General features: G+C 59.5%; 1 protein-coding gene across 7 annotated transcripts in view; it reads left to right on the top strand.

Moving 5' to 3' along the window:
* Window positions 1-3,969: 3,969 nt before the first annotated feature.
* Window positions 3,970-19,987, top strand: part of TLE3 (TLE family member 3, transcriptional corepressor) — a 28,838-nt gene continuing 12,820 nt past the window's right edge. For 4 of the 7 annotated variants that reach the window (XM_065641321.1, XM_065641319.1, XM_065641320.1 and 1 more), the window contains exons 1-7: window positions 3,970-4,204; window positions 4,702-4,835; window positions 4,904-5,004; window positions 5,109-5,172; window positions 6,042-6,086; window positions 14,141-14,203; window positions 14,625-14,699. In XM_065641321.1, the coding sequence (XP_065497393.1) occupies window positions 4,812-4,835; window positions 4,904-5,004; window positions 5,109-5,172; window positions 6,042-6,086; window positions 14,141-14,203; window positions 14,625-14,699 (372 nt within the window). In that variant the 5' untranslated portion in view covers window positions 3,970-4,204; window positions 4,702-4,811. Of the gene's footprint in view, window positions 4,205-4,701; window positions 4,836-4,903; window positions 5,005-5,108; window positions 5,173-6,041; window positions 6,087-14,140; window positions 14,204-14,624; window positions 14,730-19,987 lie in introns of all 7 variants that reach the window. The other 3 variants (XM_065641316.1, XM_065641317.1, XM_065641315.1) reach the window with 1 other exon arrangement.

Genomic DNA, 19,987 nt, shown 5'->3' with positions numbered 1-19,987 from the left:
CATCCAGGATTCACAGGACAAATAGTGTAAGAGGGGGAGACAAAAATTATTGAGCAGGTTTCTTTCTCCCGTTTCCTCCAGCCGTACCACAGCCCCAAGACAGCCTGGCCCTGGGAGCGGGGCGGTGGGGGGCCCTGTGCACCCCCGAGCGGCTGGGGACAGCGTTGGGGCCATTGGGGCCAGCCGAGGGTGGCTGATGTGGGAGCATCGGGCACGGGAGGACGGGCAGCTGCGGCTCTTCCCCGCAGAGGCTGCTCGGGAAGGGGAAGGGCAGCTCGGATGGTTTCCCCGAAGGGCGGCATCACGTTGGGGACAGGATGGTGTCACAACACCCATGCCCAGAAGCTGAGCCCGAGGTTTCTCCCCGGACAGGGACGGTGGGGACATGTCCCACGTCCTTTCCCTGGCTGTGGGGCCTCACGGGGTGCTCGCCCGGGCACCCTGGCACCCCAGCACTGGGGAGCGGACACATCCCGGCCAAAACCACCCTTGGGAGCGGTGACCTTCGTAGGGAGGGGTCACCGTGTCACCCTGAAGGACCCCGACGCCTCCTGTGCTCCGCTCGCCCCGGGCTGCTCCGCTGCCGTGTCCCCGTGGGGACCGGCCCTTTGCCAGCACCCGAACGATGTGCACGGGGCTGAGCGTCCCCGGAGCCTTCGGCCTCATCCTCACCCTCACCTGGGGGTGCTGGCCGCCCCAGCTCGGGCAGCAACACTGGGGAGGAGACAAGGACCTTCTCCCATGTCCCCCCTCCCATCCTGTGTCGCCCGCACAGGAGGGACATGACGTCCCCGGCCTGCGGTGACAAAGGCGTCTCGCAGCAGCACTGGCTGGGAGAGGAGATGGTGGCTTCTCCTGCTGAGGTTTTTCTAAGATCACTAAGAAAAAAAAAGAAACAGAAAAATAACTTATGGGAAAAGATTATGGCTTATAATTGGGATGTGCAAATATCAATTTAAGTAGATTTTAAATCAATATGAACCAGAACGTTTCCTTTCACCCCTAATAGTTCTTTTCTTTCTTTTCTTTTTTTTTTTTTTTTCAACCAGGTGAGTTTTAATAAGCTAAAATAAAACATCTGCTATTTCAGTACAGTCCTAGCGTGAGGAATATCAATTAACAAGAGGCATTCTCGGTCATTTGAGTTCACCACAACAACGCTGGAGCTATGACTAGATGGAAATGTGAAGAAAATTACAACCTTTTCGGGGAAACCATTAAATAAAAATCAGAATTTGTCCATAAGTACCACTGGGGGAGTGAAGCAGCTCATCTAATGTGTTCTATTTTGAGCAATGTAATGAATTTTCAGTGCAAACCCGCTGCTTTCCCTTCCTCTGCCCGTGTCCCCATGTCCACTGAATTAGGCCCCAGAAAGCCCCTGGGGCAGAGGGTCTGGCTCAGCCCCCCTGCCGCAATTGCCCCATTTTCTGCACTTTTCCAGCCCGGCGAGGTGCAGAGCCGGGACCAACGGGTGCTCAGCAGCTCTCGCCGGGGCTCCGCACCCAGCAGCACCGAACCCGGACCCGCTGCAGCTCCAGCGCGAGCACCAGCCTGCCCGGGGCAACATCAATTCCCCTTCCCCAGCCGTGAAAAATGAACAAATTGGTGCGAACCCAAGCGCTGAGGCCAAAGTGCAGCAGTTTTGAGACTTACCACGGATCGCTCCATCCTGCATCAGCCTCGGCAGTGTGTCAGTGACGAGGGATGGCGTGTGTCCCGTCCCCGAGGCCTCGTGCAGGGGAGAATCTGCCAGTGCTGCCGCCCCTGCTTTGCCATCCTAGGACCGGGAGCACCCATCACGTTTCTCTACTAAATACAGGTCGCCTCGGATGTACAGGGCAGAGCGAGCGGCCAGGGAGAGCACTTCACAGGAGGAATAAGCACTGATTGCACCGCTAATTTTGCCAGGGTTACTAATTGCCATTAATTTTTGACGTTTCTCTGGGCACAGGTGGTCCCAGGAGCCCCCCCTGGCGTGGCTCCAAGTGCCGTGTGCCCGTGTTCTCCCACGCTGGTTTGCACGGGTGCTCTGCCGGTGTCTGCTGGGGCTGCAGTGCTGGGGAGGCTGCGCACCCCGATGTGAACCCCAATGTACACCCCGTGTGCACCCTGATGTGCACCCCACTGTGCACCCCATGGAGTGCAGGGACTTTGCAGAGAGTTGCTGTCTCTACAGAGGAAAGGGAAAGAAAAGTACAAGGGAGGCAAAATTTTAAAATCAGCAGGAGAGGGGGGGAAATGGAGAAGGAGGCCGACAGGGCGAGGAGGCGGTGAGGGGAGCGCGGTGGCTCCGGCTCCGGCGGCGGGATCCGCGCCGGGTTTCGCGCCGCACCCGCCGCCTCGGCCGGACCCCACGTGGGGCCAGGGCGGGGCCGGCCGCGGCGGCCAATGGGCAGCGCCCGGCGCCGGCGCTTCTCGTCACGTCAACAGCCGGAACGCACCCAATTAGCGGCGGGGCCGCGGGGGGGGCTCCGGGCTGGGGACCCCCCTGCACCGGGCTGGGGGACCCCCCCGGCGCCCCCCGCCCCGGGGGCTCAGCGGGGACACTCCGCTCCCCCCCGACCCCCACCCAGGGGGCACCGCGGCCGGGGGACACACACATTACAGGCCCCCTGCGCAGCGGCGCGGGGTGCATTTTAGGGGGGCTGTTGGGTTCCCCCCCCCCCCCCGCCTTTTTATTATTTAAATGGATACGTTTCATTACTGGGGGAGAAAAAACCTAAAATATTCCTTTGATACACAAAATCAAATTGATATTTAGCCTCTGCTTACTTTTTCACGCACGGCTGCCTCCGCCGCGGCACTGACAGATTGTTTGAGCTGGAGGAAGAGCCGTTCCGAGCTCATTAAGCCGCCGGCCCGGGCGGGATTTGCAAGCGGGGGCTGAACAGCAGCGGCATTTGTCAGCGCTCCGGCCCCGCGTGGCTTTGATTGACAGCGCCCTCCCCGCCGCGGCAACCCGCAGCGGCTCAGCCAATAGTATTGGAGCGAGGGCCGGCTCGGCTGTTTTTTATTGGTCAGGGGGTGGGGTTTGCCGGGGGGTCCCCACGTGGGGCGGGGAGGCTCGGTGTGCCGTGGGGGCCGGAGCCATTTTGCGTCCCGGGGCCGGGCCCACCCGTGCGGCCGCGCTTCCCGCCGCGCTTCCCGCCGCTCCCCGAACGGAGCTCGCCCGAGCGTGGGGGCTTCTCGCCCCGAGCCCCGCGACGCGGGGGCTGCGCCCGCCGGGGTGCGCAGGCGGCTCGGCGGGGCTGCAGGCCGGGTGTCCCCCCGCGAACGCGGCGGGAGCGTGTCGCGTTAATGACATTAGCTGTGCTGCTCATTAAAGCCGCTCGGACTTGAAAGGAGGCGCGGGGCGGGGCGGGGGGGGGGAGCAGAAAGGGCCGGTTCCCGCCCCGAGCGCGGCTCGGCACATCAAAGGGGCGAGGGGCGGGCCGGCCTCCCGGTGCGGGCGGGGAGGGGACAGGACGGCCGAGCCTCCCGCACCGGTCGGTACCGCGGCGGCTGGCGAAGTGCGAAACGTTGAAGCGACGAAGCGGTTCTGTTCGGTTTACAGCGCCTAACCGGGCTGCCCTGCCGGTGTGACGCGATTACGGGCAGGGCGCTCCCCCACCGGCCGCGGGAGCAGCCGAGAGCGATCGCGCGGGGCCGCGCGGCCGCGCGCTCCCGCCGCCGGGGGGACCGGGGGGCGGGGCTTGCGTGGGGGCGTGGCCTGCGGAGGGGGCGTGGCGCGGGGGCAGCCCCGCCGCTTTCTCTCGCTCCGCTGTTTCAGACACAAGCTGGCATTGTGACGTCACCGCCGGCGGCGCCCAGTCAGCGTGCCGCCTGCTCCCGCCCCACGTGGGTCCGCCGCGTCGCCATTGGCCGGCGCCGGAGAGGCCGCCCGGGTTTTGTTCCCCCTCCCCGCCGCCCCGCTTCGCCCGAGCGCTCTGGCGGCGGCGGCGCGGACCGCGTGCTCCGGCGCTGCCTCGGTCCGCGGCGGCACCGCGGGGTCGGGCGGGCCCCGCTCCGCAGAACCGGCGGCCTCGGCCTCCGCCCCGCGCCCGGGAACCCCCCCCGCGCACCCTCGGTCCCCGCGGAGCGGCAGCATGGCTTGTGGAGTTACGGCGATGCCGGCTGGACGGAGCTGAACGGTCGCCCCCGGGGCGGGGGGAGCCGCGGCGGAGACGCTTCGCATGTCCGCGGCGCCCGGGAAGTCGGATGTGTACGGCCTTCTTCCCCCCTCCTCCTCTCCTCCATGGCCGTCGTGCTCCGGCGTTAGTTCCTGGCTTTGCTTCCCCCTTCTTCTCGCAGCAGGAATACCGCGGGATCCTCCTTCCTCCGGGGCTGTTTTGGTTGCGTGTTGTTGTTGTTGTTGCTTTTTGAAATTTTTCGGGGAGTGTTTTTTTTGTTTATTTAATTTTATTTTTTTTTTTTCCGCGAGTGAGTGCCGGAAGAGGAGGGGGGGGAGGCGAGGAAGCGGAGGACCGCGGAGCGAGGCGGCCGGGGGGGTCGGCACCTGGCCCCGGCGGTTGCGGGCGGCTCGGCGGGGCTGGGCTGGGCTCCGCGGCCGCGCAGCGCCTCCCCGCCGGTGCGGTGGTTTGCGCGGAGCGTGGGGGGGAGGCTCACAGCGAGCCGGGCCGGCCGGGCCCGCTCCCCCCCGCCCCCCCGCCCTCCCTCCTCCGCCCCCCGCACGGACTTTCCTCTCGTCTCTTTGTTCAGTTCTCGGCCTCTCCGGGAGCGCTCCGTGGCCGGCGGGCAGCAGCGCACGTCGCGATCGCCGTAGCGAGGCACGGCGCGGCTGGCTCCAGTGACCGCGCCCCAGCCCTGCCATGTACCCCCAGGGCCGGCACCCGGTGAGTCCCGCTGCCCCCGACCCCCCGCCACCCCCGGCTCCCCCGGTGCTGAGCGCCTCTCCCCGCAGGCTCCGCACCAGCCGGGCCAGCCGGGCTTCAAATTCACCGTGGCCGAGTCCTGCGATCGGATCAAGGACGAGTTCCAGTTCCTGCAAGCCCAGTACCACAGGTGAGCCCGGGGGGGCCGGGGCGCGGCCGCGGGCAGCGCCGCTCCCCTCCCTTCCCCCGCCCCCCCTGCCCGCCGGGTCTCACCCTCCGCTCTGCCCCCCCCAGCCTGAAAGTGGAGTATGATAAACTGGCGAACGAGAAGACAGAAATGCAGCGCCATTACGTTATGGTAAGAGACTTTAATCAGATTTCGGATCAGGCTGTAAATGTCATTAGCTGGTCGCCCAGCCGTGCGCTGGGAAAGGGAGGCGGGGGGGACACCCCCAGGGAACGGGCAGCCCAAGGACCCCCCACCCGCCCTGCCCGGGCGCAGCGCAGACCCAGCCGGCTGGAAGCGCAATAGCAAGTTTCCTGTTAACCCCTTTCTGCCATCAGCCGCCGGTCGGGGGGGTGTCCCTGGGGGTGTCGCGGGGGGGTGTGTACGGGCTGTCCCCCCTTGCTGCCCCCGGGCGCTTGGTGCATGGGATGAGGCCACCCCGGAGCTTCCCAGGGCATCCCCCCGACCCGGGGAAAATGGGCTCTTTTGTTGCCACAGTAGCCTCGTTTTTTTCTTTTTTTGCATCGCAGGGCCCCAAGGTGGGATCGCTTGCGTTTCTGATGGGTTTAGCAGGAGCCAGCACCCCCTTTCCCGGCGCGGGGAAGGGGCCGGGGTGCTCCCTGGGCTCCCAGCAGCAGTGCTGGAGCCGGAGGGGTGAATAAATCCACCCCCCCAGTGAGAAACTGGGTTTTTGGCCAGACTACGGGCTGTACCTGTTCTGCCAGGGCTGTGCAGACGCCTGTCACACAGCTCTGCGCCTCTTTGTTTTTCTAAGTAGCTTAGGAGGAGAAAACAGGAGTAAAAAGGAGTGTCCTCTTGTTAAATGCATGCCAGTTAAACACTATAAGCATCTGCTTATTATAAGGTATAATTTCCTTGGCTGCGAATGCTTTAAGCGTAGTTTTGACCGGGATGCTTTCTGGTAATGACCTTATGCAAATACCTTATGTTAAATTAATTCAAATTTTTCTTAGCTTTTTTTTTTTTTTTTTATTCCCCAGTACTACGAAATGTCGTATGGTTTGAATATTGAAATGCACAAACAGGTGAGTAATTTAAAGGGGGAAGTTGTGATTGATTGATCTCCTGTTGCCCTTTTCTCAATGCGAGATAAAATAGGCCCTGATTGCACTAAATGGGGCATAAGTGCTGAAGTCAGGGATGCGACTCCAGGTGAGAGCTTGTGGCCCTGCAGTTCTGCTGGGAACTGCAAGTTTATGGCAGGCCGGTGGGGTTTTTGCCTATATTCATGAGAAACTTAGGCTTTGAAAAGAGCGTTTATGAGAAGAGGTGAAAATAGCTTTGCCGTCGGTGCTGGGAGGTCGGTACCTGGAATAGCACGTTCCCGGCACTCGGAAAACACTGTTATCTCCCGCGTTTTCCTCTGGTTTTGTTGTTGGTACAACACGACTGTTTCTAAGGTCATAATCCTGATACTTGCCGGGCTGTAGCGTGAGACTTAGAAGGGAGTTATCATCAGGGATACCAGTATCTTATGGTGTGTTGCTCAATGTCACAGATTTGTCTTTGCATCTGGAAAATGAAGCAATGTTTGGTACTTTTTTTTTTTCTGGTCTCCTCTGATATGTAACTTGCCTGAAGGGAAAATATAGAAGGCCGTAGCAGAATGTGGTGTGCTACCTTGATAAGATTATAGTTAAAGAGCCTAAAGGCTGGGCACATGATGGTAAAACTTAAAGGAATAAAGTTATTATTGAGATTAGACCTGATTATTTGTGCTGCTGCTGCTTACTGGTTTTAGAAGTAGTTCTAATTAAGAACTTAAGGCAGATAGAAGTTGACATCAACTTTGCAATTCGCAAATCAGCCTCATTCAACTCTGAGGTGGTTTTGCTTAATAGCAGCATCGCCCTCCTGAGTAAGGAAGTCTCGTTAGCCGACTGATGAAATTCAAAGCAGCCTGTCTGTGAGTCTGCCTGTTCTTTAGCTTTCTGCTGTGTAGTGGCAGGGTAACAAAAATAATTACTGCTTAGTCTTCCGTTTTTTAAAAATATCTTCTTCCATGTGGATAATCCCGACTCGTTTCTCTCTGTTGCTTCTGCCTGGACAGAAGCGCCTTGTGGTGCTGCTGGGGGGGCTGCGCAGGGCTGGGGTCCCCCCCGGGGCACGTGGGGCTGCTGCGCGCCTCGGGGAGCCCTCGGGCACGGTTTGGCCTTGGTGCAGCCGGGAATGCTCCTCGACGCGGAATTTGTGCCTAGGCCTGTGGTGGCCTCCTGCGAGGACCCCGTCCCCGTTTTGCACGTGTCCCGAGGGACGAGGAGCCTGCGGCTTCTTCTGAAGCGTGGGAGGACGAGGGCGACGCCAGCGCGGGCTCCTTCCAGGAGAGGGGGTGCCCCTCTCCGCCTGCCTGCTGGGGTTGAACGGCTTCGCTCCGCGCAAACGCTGGGAGATGCTGAAATAGTGCAGCAAGATGTCGAGCTTTTTCTCTTGGCGAGGCTTCGGGAGCAATGGGCTGTTTCCTGAGAGGTGCAGCGTGTTTTCCAGCAGTCCGTGGCTGTAACAAAAACCTGATCTGAGAGGTTTTCTGGGTCGGGGCTGGGGGTGAGACCCTGTTGGGGCTCTGGCTTCGCTGGTGTGCGGATGGCGCGCTCCACCATCTTGCAGCTCCAGCGTGTCTTCCCGTGGCGTTTGGCGAGGCAGAGCGGCCGGGATGCTTTCGGAGGGAACCGAGGAGCCTCAAAGCGCGCAGGGGCACTTTTCCCTGGTGCCGGTGCGGGCAGAGCCGCCGGTGAGCCGGGTTTTGCGGGGCGGCAGGCCCCACGCCGGGCGGCGCGGCCGGGGAAGCCCTGCGTGCCCCGCGCCTTGCTGGGAGCCGCCTCGCAGCTCCGCAGAGCGATCTTGGCCGGATGGTTCCAGCCTGCGCCGAGCATCTCCCGCCTGCTTTAGTTGTTCCTGGTGACATATGCTGCGTGCCTGGTGCTGGGCTGACGGGGGGGAGTTTGGGGAGGTGAAGCTGTCTTGTTGTTTAATTGACAGCAATGTGCATGGTGCTGGAGGAAAACAAAGCAGCCGGAGCTGCTCCCAGGCGAAAATGGGGCGAGAGGGAGCAGAGGGACGGGGGAGCTCGGTCCGAGTGGGTGCCCGGGAGGGTTCCCCCTCTTTGAGGCTGCAGCATCCCCCCAGAAGGCGTCCAGGTGCTAATTGCAGCGTGGTCCTGCCTGCATCTGGTGGAGGGTGGCTAGTCCTGAACAAACAAGTTTATCAGCTGACCTGTTTAGCGGTTGACTTGTGTTTATCTGCACACGATCAAGTAGACTGAAGTGCCTGAATTATTCATGCAGTGTCCTGCCCTCCAGACTTGACTGCTTGTGATTACATCTGCTTGAGACAAACATTGATGGATACTTCATCTTTAAGCAAAAGGGGATTGTCTGTCTGTGGGCTTATATAACAGATTATCTCTTCTACGCTGAATATTAAGTGTGTGCATATGTGGCTGCGTGTGGGTTTTTGGTTTTTTTTTTTTCCTTTCTTCTCGTTTTGTTTCTTGTTAAGAAAAAAATGTAGTTTCATAAACAACTCCATATGCAAGGAAATATTTAGGAAGTGACTACCCACTTTGTTGCATATACTGCAGTGAATTGCTCCTTACATCAGTGTTCCTGCTGAATGAAGCTCTCTCTTACCCCAGCTCAGCTTTCTTCAACCTGAGGCTGCTTGGGAGTTTTCTTTTTAAACCTGAGTGAAACTTTTTTTTTTCTTTTAAGGTTAATTGATTTTTACAAAAGAAACGTTTTTTTCCTGTTGGTTTAGCATTGTTTTTGTTCAGATCTCTGTAGATAATTGCCGAATGCAATTGGAGGGAAGAACAAATCCAAAAGAAAAACTAATTTTGCGTGGGGAAACGGGACACCTCGGTGGGGAGAACCTTTGTACTGTTTTTTTTTTTTTATGGCTGAGAACTCTCCACATAAGCACTTCTTGTTTTCGTGCTTAAGCACTTAATGCTTGGAACAAACCTAAACTCTCCTGATGCTTCCATGGGAAGAGAGGCATGCTGCTTTTTTTCTCTAGAATATTCCAAGAACACAATATACTTTGTCGTGCTCGTTAGCAAGGAGTGCCAGGTAATAATTTGCCAAATACTTCAGAAGGCAAGTAATTTGTTAGCGTGATAGTCTCAGGTCTCCTAAGGTGGAAGGAAGAGCTGTCAGCTGAACCTCTCCCTGGCTTTGCGGGAGCCCTGGTGGGTTTTGGGGGTCCTGGGTGGGCTCTGGCCCCCACAGCCCGGGTGCGGGTGGTAATTGTGTAATGAGGGGTTGTGGCCCACCCCTCCACACCCCCTCCCTGAATTTAATTCTCATCAGCGAAGCTCTCTACTTTGCTAATAACGATAGCAGCCACAAATAGCTTTCAACATGCCATTGACAGCCTGGCTGGAGAGAGCACTTGAAATCCTGGGAGACAGCTGAAAGTGCCCGTAATTGTGCGCTGGAGTGAGAACCACACTGCTCAAGGGCCTGATTTTCATGTGCTTAAAGAGACAATATCCTGGTTTCAACAAATGCTTCTGGTGCTTCACCGCTGGTGTGATTTACGCCGGGATTTACTCCGGGCGGTTCTCCGACCGCCCCTGCCACCCCCCGCCAAGGCGGGGGTCTGGGGGGGTGTGGGGGTGCAGGCCTGTCTCAGAAACGTTGCTGGGGTGTGTGTGGGGTGACCAGTGGTTTTGGAGCCCGGGGGGACACTGCGGGGGCTGGTGGGTGAGTACTTCTGGGAGTCTTGGGTGAGCTGTGGGATGATGCTGGTGCCACGTTCCTGCATCTCGTGGACCAGCACCTTGGGCACCGTCCCAGCCTCACCACTGCGGGGGCTTGGGCTGGCGGTGGGAAGTATTGATAATGTTTTGCCATGTTTTTCAAGAGGAGGAAGGCTCAGCAGAGCGATGCTGTGCGTTCAGCCCCTTGTCTCCAGCCCGCATTCCATCCTTTAAATCAATAAGCAAGGGCGTGTTGGAGGTTGGTCTAGTGTGGTCCACAATCTGGTCCGAAACTGCACCTGAGGTGACCTGGTCTGGTGTGACTCATTTCCAAACTGTGTCGGTTTGCGGTGGGTCCATCCCACACGGGGTGCGAGTTGGGGTGCAGGCGTTTGGGGGGGCTGGGGGTGCTCCCCGCGGGGAGCTGCGGGCTTGGTTTCTGCAAACACCTCCATCCCCGCAGCACAGCTGGGTGCTGGGAGCCCAAGAGGGGTTCGGGTCTGGTCCTACCCCCCCGAGGGTGCTGGGACGCAGCGATGGGGCTGGGGCAGCCCCGCAGCTCCCCTTTGCTTGCTCAGCTGGGGGCAGGGCCAATATATTTTGGCACAGCGAGCATCTCTGTTGTCCAGAGCGATGTCTGCAGGGCTCTCCCTGCATCCCCTACTCTGGCTGGGGCTCCGCTTGCCCTTGTGCGCTTTGGGTGATTTTTAAAGTGGCTCCTTTCAACTCCGCTCTGCGTATCCTGTGGCTGTTGGCCGGCAGCGTTATTTTTAAACTTCCCTCTGCCGCGTCCAGGTGTAAAGACGAGAAGCTGGGGCGGGTGGGGGCAGCCAGCCCCCCCGGCAGCTATTTAACACCATGCCGCTGGTGCAGCCTGGGCCCCGCCGCGGCTCCAGCCGCCGCAATCCTGCCCTTCGGTGCTTTGGGTGCTGGGAGCTGCTCTGGCCATTTTCAGAGCGGGTGGCAGGACCCACAGCCTGTGGCTGAGCGGTCTCTCTTGATTTATAACCGGTGCAAATGTTTTCTCTGATCCCTCCCTCCTGGCGGAACATCACCCGGAGTGTTTCTTGTTTCGCAGCAGGTCAGGTTCCCGGCAGGGACGGGGGATTAGTCGGGATTGCAGGTTCTCCTGACTTCTTGCCCTTTTTAACGAGGGGAACGAAGCTGCTGTTGCCATCGCGCTGCCTGGGGTGAGCGTCCCGGGAGGGGCTCCCGCGGGTGCTGTACTGGGGGTGCCTCTCCCGGGCTGCCCTGTGCAGCCCCCCGTCTCTTATCCACTGTGGGTGTGCAGCCCCCGCCTGGCGATGTGTGCCGTGGTCCAGCGAAGATGCAGGGCGCTGGGAGGGGATGCGTAGGCTGGGATTGCCATGGCAACCCGCAGCGGGGAATGGAGGTTTTTCTTGGCAGGAGCAGCTGGGGGGGGCTCGGCGGCTGTGGGGCGAGGTGATGAATGAGCCGTGTTATGGGGAAGGTGTCGGGCATGAAACCCTCCCCTGTTCCTGGCGTGCCGGAGGATCCCCTTCCGCTCCCGATTAAACTTTTAATGGGGACAACTAGAGTTTAATATGCTGGGGAATGGGAAAAGTTAAAGTGAACAAATATTTAAAGATCATTGAATCTCATGTTAACAGGAAACCTCATGGTTGTAAACATAATATTTTGGACATCTAATATCTTCTTGCTCTCAGAATCCCACGTGGGAAGTCTCTCTCTTTGCAGAGCATGAAGCTTTTTTTCAAGTCTTTGTTGGAAGTTTGGATGGAATTGGATTTAAACATGGAGGTGATGGGGCTTTGTGCATCTTGTTTGGACAGTGTTAGTGCTCGATGGTGCCCAGGGAAAACCCAGCACCGTCCCTCCCTCCTCCACAGAGGTGACCTGTTTGGATGCTGCATTTTTTCCTTTACACCTAAATGACCTTTGTGATGTGTAGCAGGAGGGACTGCTTGTACGGGCACTGCTGTTTTCACCTCAAAAAAGGATTGAATTTATTCTAGAATTTGTTGGGGGCTGGAAAGAAAGAGCTCGCAGGAGAAGCAGCCGTGCTGGAGGAGCAATCCACCGAGCGCTTGTTACTTCCAGAATCCAATAGGCTTCATCTGAAGGAATAAATATTTAATGGAGCTGCAGTTTATATATAATCTAATCGATGCATCAGTGCCAAAAAGGCCTTTAAAGAGGCTTACCTATCGCTGAGCAGTGTGTGATGGGAGCAGCGGGGTGGCTATCGGTAGCCCTGCGTTGCCGGGGGCCGGTGGCACGCACAGTGCCAACCCCGCTCCTCGGGCATGGCCGCGCTCGGCTGCTTCAGCTCGAGCTTCCAGCCCCGTCGGGTGGGCGCAGAGCGGTCCGTGCACCCACGTGTTGGGTGTTTGACGGCTCTCGCTGTCTCCAGCCCTTTCCCCTGGGCAGGGAGGATCGTGCGGCACCCGCTGAGCCCCGTGTCCCCGCTCCCGGGTCCGCGATAATCCCGGTGGCTGCGGCTCTCGCGCAGCAGTAGCCAAGGTACCCGAGTCCAAACCCTCGTCGTCCCAGATGCTTCTGTGTGACCCCGCGCGCCAGCACGTTCCCCCGACCTCGGGAAGGGCTAATAACAGTGTCAGGTGTAACCCGAGCACCAGGCGCTCTCGGAAAAGGCGACGGCCAGAAATATCCCCATCGCTTTGAAGCCGAAACCGGTGAAGGTGCTGCGGGAGCACAAGTGGGGGTTTTGGGGACCCTGGGCTCCAGTGGCCACGGAGTCTCGTGGGGTCGTTCCCTCCATGGGGTGAGCCTGGGCTGGGGGGATTGGGGTTGTCCTGGGGCGTGTTGGTTGTGCTCTTGCTTCAGTCTCTACCTCAGGTTAGTCTTGTAGTAACACCAGCGTACCCCAGCCCATCTCCTCGAAGGAAGGGTTGGGATCTGGTTGGTTGGTTTGTTTTCCTCCAAACTATGATATTTTAGATGGTTTTTTTTCTTGCAGTGTTTGAGAGCAGGTGGAGCTGAGAAGCCCCGCTCTGAGTCAGCACCCTCTGGGACTGGGATTAAAAACCAGAGTTGCTGTAGGGCTCGTCCTGGGGGTGCCGTGAGGCTGAGCGGTGGGGCCAGGAGGGCGAAGCCTCAGGGTGCTGGGGTGGAAACAGTGATTTGGGGAGCACACGGAGGCAATCGAAGTGGGGGGCGGCCGCTGGCCGTCTTGGGCACGAGGCACCTTGCCGATGTGGAGGCTGGAGCGAGACCCGGTTAATCACTCGTGTTATTGATAACGAGCTGCTCAGGGCCGTCGGAAGGAATTTCTGGGCGTTTGATTGCGTGCCAGGGCTCGGCTCCGGCCATTGTTGCGGCGCTGAATCCTCGCGGCTGCTGGGGCCGTGTTTGAGTTGGACCCAACGCTGTTTTAACAGCTGCCGGGGCCGGCGGAGCAGCCGGTGTTAACTCCTGGGAGCCGGGGAGCATCGCGCGGCGACACCCCCGGCACCGCGCTGCTGCTCGCCCCAACCTCTGCCGCGGCTATCGCTCCGGGAAAACGTTATTGCGAGTTAATGGAGGTGGTGCAGAAACCACAGTTTGACAGCATAGGTTTGTTGTTGAACTCACCCATAATGTGGTCAAGCCGATGGGTGTAAATGGTAACGGGTTAAATTTCCTGACTGCGAGGACATCAGAAGGAACTCGAGTGGCTTCAGTTTGGGTGGGGAAGGACCTGGCGGTGCTGGGAGCGGCACAGCCCTCGCTGTTGGCCCAACACTCTGCACGGGCGCTGCGTGTTTGCGGAGTTTCTTCTGAAGAAACCCAACGCCCGCAGATAAGCGCCAGGAGCAGGAAGCGATGGCCGGGGCCGTCCCGCTGGGTGCGCAAAAGGGATTTCGTGTGATCCGGCCTCTTTGGGAAGCGTCGGCTGCTCTGAGGACGGGGAGCTGTGGCAGCGCCTGGCTGCCTTCTCCCAGAGCCAGGGACGTCCAGGCTGGCGCAAAGCTGCTGGGGCTGCTCTGTGACACTTGGTCCCGCAGTGGGAAGGGGACCGAGGTGTCCCCAGAGCGCGGGGAGCGGGGCTGTGTCCCTGTGCTGGCCAGCACGGAACGTGCACAGAGCTGCTTTTGCTGTCTCTCTTGGAAGCTGCTGCTTCCTCTTGTGTGACTGGGAGGGGACAGGGAGGGGGATGCACGGGAGGGGACAGGGAGGGGGATGCACGGGAGGGGACAGGGAGGGGGATGCACGGGAGGGGACAGGGAGGGGGATGCACGGGAGGGGACGGGGAGGGGGATGCACAGGAGGGGGCGGGGAGGGGGATGCACAGGAGGGGGCGGGGGGGGATTCTCGGTGCTGCTGCCGGGAAGCCTCGTGCAGTCTGCGGCAGGCTGCTCGATACTGACTGGTTTTTTTCTTCTTCCCTTTTTTCAGACAGAAATTGCTAAAAGACTGAATACCATTTTAGCCCAGATCATGCCTTTTCTGTCACAAGAGGTGAGCACGTTTTCACACCCCAGACGGGGGATGTTGCCTCTCCCAGGGGGGTTTCCCCAGGAAGGCAGTGCTGTGGGGTCCTGCAAGGGGAGCAGACCTGTCCCCACCAAACTTGTGGTCTGGGGGTGTGGGGCTGCTTGAGTCCCACATGTGTGTTACAAAACCCTCGGGGTAGGGGAGAACCAGACCCCATGAGGGGCTTTACTCAGCTGCGGGGATCTGCACCAAACCCACAGAGCAAAAAAGGTGTCGAGGGGCTGCTCTGGCTCCCCCTGCACCCCGTGAGCAGGGAGTTGTGCTCAGGCTGCTGCTCTCATGAGCAAAATAGAGACCAAAAAAGGGCTGACAACTTACAGGGGTTTGTGCCTCTGCTTGAAGCCCCATGCCCAGCTCTGACCTGTCCGTGTGTCTGTCCCCTCAGCACCAACAGCAAGTTGCACAGGCTGTTGAGCGTGCCAAGCAAGTGACAATGACGGAGTTGAATGCTATCATCGGGGTACGTGGACTTCCCAATCTGCCTCTCACCGTGTGTATACCCCTTTTATTCCTATCATTTACCATGACCAGAGGCAATCCTGCGCTCAGGGGCGGTTCAAGACGGGCGGCTCGCAGCCCCCCCGCTGTCCAAACCACCAAAACTCCCCCAATCTGGCATCAAGCGAGACGGGGGGTGGCAGATGCCACTCGAGCAGCCCAGTCCCAGTCCCCAGGCGCTAATGCAGCCCCAGGAGCCCCGGCTTCCAAATTCGATGTTCTCCACGAGGGTTTGGGGCCCAGCACCCTCCCGGAGCCCCTGAGCCCAGGCATGTCTCTGCGTGTGCTGTTGATGTGAAATGTTCTGTAAACCTGCCGGAGTTGTTGTTCCATGCATTTACTTACCCGCTCCCGTCTGACCGGGCTCTCTCTCTTGCAGATCTCGGGGTTTTTTTAAGACTAACAATTTTTGTCTCTCTGATGGATGGTAACGGTCTCAGTCCTGCAGCAAACCTGCTCTGTGCTGGAGCTCCCTGAACCCTGGGACATCAGTGTCCCCAACCTGCATCCTGGGGAGGTGGCTCCAGAGCTCCTTTGGGTTTAGGTGTTTATTTTCCAGAAAATACTGACTTTTAATTTCCTTTTTTGAGTAACTATTCGCAGTTCTTTCTTAAGCTCCAAGGATCTTGGTGATTCTCTGCATTTGACTTGCTTTTTACATGCATTTTTCTGGTGTTACGAGTAACACTAAGTACAGAACTGTGCTCCGGGCTCCTGAGGACAGTGGTGGGTCCCCAGTGCTGGGACGTGTGGCGGTGCTGCGGGACCGGTGTCGGCTCAGGAGCGTGTCTGGCTGGGTCGGTGCCGGGGCGCCGGGCAGCGCTGCGCTCCCCATGCCCCATCCCCAGGCTGGGGGTGACCCGGGGTGTCGGTGACAGGGACAGCGGTGAGGGAGGTGATGAACTGCTTGAGGTCGCAGGCAGGAGCCCAGGCAGCTAGAGGCAAATATCGGAATTCAATTAAGGTAAATGAGCGGGGCCCGTGACCCCCATTTTCAAGGTAATTGCTTCCTCGGATCAGAGCGAGTGTCGTCCCATCGTTAAGCAGCCAGGCGTTTAATCGCTGCGCCTGACGGGTTTGCAGGAGCTGGTGCGGGCAGGACGGGCAGTGGGGAGCGTCCCCCCACTGCACCCGGCGACGCAGGGACGGGGGTGACCGGGCTGACCCCCCGCGCTTCAGTGACTGAACAGGGGACAGGGCTGGTCCCCCAGCTGTGCTGCACACCCCAGGCAGACGCAGAGCTGGCTCGGCTGTCAGGCCTGTGCTGCTCGCTGGCGGCTGCACCTGCCCCCGTGTCCCCCCAAGACATGAAACCGAGAGGAGTTTTGGGTTTTTTTCCAGCAAACGGAATTTCTCCCCTTTATGCGTGCGGGGCTTTGTTATTGTAGGGTTGCTCACGTGGGGCAGGTCGCTTGGGGTGTGTTTATTCTCGGGTGGAAGGGGCAGCGCGCTGGGGCGTGCACGGACCTGCAGCCCGTGTCCCGCGGGGATGGGCGGCTCTGCCGTCCCTGCTGTCCCTGCTGTGCCTTGCAGCAGGACAAGGCGACTCTATTTATGAACTGCACCGGCGTCTTGGTGCAGGTGCTGCAGACAAAATCGACACACGCAAAAAAATGCACCAAATCATTAGAACCTTTTTTTTTTTTCTTCCCCTTTTGAGGTCAAGAACTGTTAATTTTATGCATCTAGGCCATTGTCTCACAGTTCCTCTGCTTCAGGCTTCTGTGAAATTGAGCCCTTGATTTGGTTATAGCTCTGGAAATGATTAGACTACTTTACTAAATTTAACGCAAGTGGTGAACTTAAGTGGTGAACCATTAAATCGGTTAACAAAGGCATGAAGCATGATGTACATAATCCAATTAAAAACACTCTACGTACGAGATATTCCTTGCCAGCCTTTCTCGTAAATCGTAACCTCCTTCGTATCTTAACCATATTTGTCTAGCCCATGCTGAGGGACCCCAGAAGGAAAGCATCTCTGTGCCTGTGCATCTCCCACCACACCTGGGCAATGCTGATGTCCCTGCTGTCACCTGGGGCTGGGTTCGCTGCAGGCTCGTGTCCTGGGCTCTGCAGGGATGTCACTCTGGTCTGGGCTCCTGCCAGCAGATGAGAAGCCCCAGTGCTGCATCCCGAGCGGGTCTGAACTTGCCATTCAGCTTGGGGACGCTGGGGAGGTGTCGGGAGGGTCCCTGGCTGTGGAAAGCTGCCCTAGGTCCTCACTTCTCCCACACCGCGTGCCCGGCTTTGTTGGGCAGGACCTTGATCCTGCTCGGAGCTGAGCACCCTGTCGTGTCCCTGCCATCGGCTGGGGTGTAAGGCACCTGCCCAGGGGGCTGTCTGCAGGTGCTGGGCTGTTTTTCGGGTGGTGAAGGTGACCAAAGAGCTCCTTCAGCCGGCCCTCCCCCAGGCTATTGGCAAGAAGCCTCCACAAGATGTGTTTTTTTAAAACAACCTTTTTCAAGGAATGGAATAAGTGGCAGGGGAGGGAATTTGGGCTTTTCAGCGGAGAAGCCGCCAAGCGAGCAGCGTTGCTGAGCTCTGTAGCATCCCTCTGCGCCAGGATGTCCCAAGCAGGTTTTATTGCCCTACGTGGAGTCTCCAGATGTGATTCCTGAGCACAGCACAGGAGGGACGGGGATCGCCCGCTGCCTGGGACAATGTGCACAGACACAGGACAGCGATACAGCCGGCATGGCCGTGGGCAGCTGCGGGCAGAGCCTGGGACCCTCCGGCACTGCCAGCACCTGCGTGGCGGGGACGTGCACTGGGATTGTCATCTTGTCATCTTCTCCTTGCCACGGGAGTGAGCTGGCCGGGACATGGCTCCTTACAGCGGTGCCGGGACGGAGGTCTGCAGCCCACGGTGTCATCCTCGCTACCCTGTGGAGATGCGCCGGACGGAGGGATGAGGCTTCAGCGAGGAGACTTTGCAAATGGATTCTGCTCACTGGTTTCTGCCTGCCAAACAGGAGAAAAACACCTTTAAACCTTGTCTTGGGCCACAGCGGGATGTCGTGTCTTGACATTTGTTTCCACCCCCTGCACTGGAGCGGGGCTGCTACACGGGGGCTGGGACCCCGCGGGGACAGTTCCCCCGCTCACCGAGCCCTTGGATGAGTGTGTTTGCCAGCAGCTTAAAAAAGAAGAGGAAGGAACCGGCAGTTTTCTGCTCTGTTGGAGAGCGAGGCTCAGGGTGGTGATTATTCCTGCCTTCCCCGCTGGTGCTGCTGCGGCTGCTCGTGGTGGAGCCACGTTGTCTCCTGGGGCCGTGAGCCCCATCGATGTCGGGGGCTGGAGTGTTGCTGTGTGGACCCAGGGTGCCCAAGGGACTGTGTCCCTCTTCTGGGGCTCCTGCTGCTGCGGGGGCCGGGGAGCTGCGGGGAAGAGCATTGTGCAGCGCTGGTGTTTCTGCCCGCCGTGGGAGCTGGAAATAGCCGAGGATAAAGCATTGGATCCCTGCGCATCCCAGCGCCACGGTGATGGGCACCGCTGGAGAGCTCGCGGGAGAGGATTTCACTGTACGGGAAAACCATCGGGAGCTGTTCTCCAGGGTGATGCTCTGCTGTAATGGCCAGCCCTGCCTCTCGCTTAAATGGGTGGAAATCACGTGAGGCTGGGACTGGAAAGAGCCTCATTGATTCCAGCAAGAGCTGAGGCTGTTCCTCTGGCTGTGCTGCCGGGGGGATTGATCTTGGTACGTGTGCGTGGCCGGGAGGCAGGGACTGTGCTCTGTGCTGTCGAGGGACGTGCCGGCAGCGTCCTGGTACCATCGGGAGAGCCCTGGAGACCCCCTCGCTGTGCTTCCTCCACCCTGCCAGCCAGCAGTCCTACTGCCCTACGTGCATGGGTTTGGGGACAGCCCTCAAATGGGGGACCTGAGGATGCTCCCCCCTCTGCCCTGTGGATGCAGCAGCCCAGCAGAAGCTGAAAGCTCCTGCTGCTGAGGACGGGATGATTTATGCTTTTCCTGTAACAGCACTGCAGAGGCCTAATTGCCTCCTCGATTTGGCTTCTGCCACAGCTGAGACCTCTGCGCTGCCTGCAGGAACCCGCGTGTTCAGATAACGCGTCTCCTCTGCCCGAAACCGCAGCTCCTGCCGCTCCCATCTGACCCCGGCCGCTGTCCCACGGGGGATTGCCCCCTCCCCTCGTACCTGGCTCCGAAACCAGAGCCAGGCGGGTGGGGGTCACCCACCCGCTGTGGGTCACCCTTCCCTGCACCCAGCTCTGCCTCAGGCAGCGAGAGGCAGCTGGGTCCCGCTGTGCCCATCAGCATGGGGCAGCAGCAGGTCCCCCCTTTCCTGCTGCCCCCCAAAATAGGCCCTTGTAGCGGGTGGAACTGGTGTTGCCCATGAAGGCATGGCCTGAGGGCGGGGGTTTATCCCAAAAGCTGCAAGCCGGGGTGCAGCGCGGGGCGCGCAGGGTGCCGCCGGCGCTCGGCATCGCGGGGCTGTGTGTGTGGCCTTGCGGCAGAGCCGCTCGCTGCCCCGCGGCGCACGGGGGCTGGGGGCACCGGCCTTGTTTGGGTGGGGGAGGAAGGCTTTGAAGAGCACCTCCCATGTGCGATGGGGTCCAGCTGTGCCCTAAGCTGAGTACGGGACCCCTCTGGTTAAACCCCCCTCTGCTGCTCCCCCAGTGGGTTTTATGTCGCAGTGGCTGGTGATGCCATTACTGGGGTGTCACCCCCCACCCCCTCAGACCGTGCTGGGATCGCCACATGATCCAGTCTGGGGACACCCAAGCGCGTCCCCTTGCAGCACTGGAGATATGCTGGGAATTTCCTTGGTGGAAGCGTTGGAAACGGAGGATCCCCCATAGCTGGGAGGCGTTTTTGGTATGTTCCTGTGCTGTGGGTCCCGCCGGGCTGTGCTGCAGTGGCAGCAGCCCCCGGCTGTCGTGGTGCAGGGCTGGGACTGAGCCCCCCGAGTCCCCTCACCTGCTGTTGTGTGTGCCCGTGCGGGTGCTGCCGTGTCCCCTCACCGTGCCGTGGGACCCTCCACGCGCAGGCTGGCTGGCCAGTCTGGTGGCCGTTTCTGCCGTGTTTTGTGGCACTGGGAAGGGAGAAACCCTGACCTGAGCTGGCTGCGGGGACCCAGGGGAGGTGTGGGGGGCTCCCCTGCAGCTCGGGTGCCCCCCAGCCTGTGATTCCCACCAGATGTTAGCGGGTGCCAACTGGGTGATGCCGGAGGTGGCTCTGGGTGCAGGCAGGAGGGCTGGAAAGGGGGGTGCCAAGCTCTGAGGCCC

The sequence above is a fragment of the Caloenas nicobarica genome, chromosome 10, assembly GCF_036013445.1.
Source record: "Caloenas nicobarica isolate bCalNic1 chromosome 10, bCalNic1.hap1, whole genome shotgun sequence".
Taxonomy (NCBI): Eukaryota; Metazoa; Chordata; class Aves; order Columbiformes; family Columbidae; genus Caloenas; species Caloenas nicobarica.
This window is presented reverse-complemented; position numbering and strand designations above follow the sequence as displayed.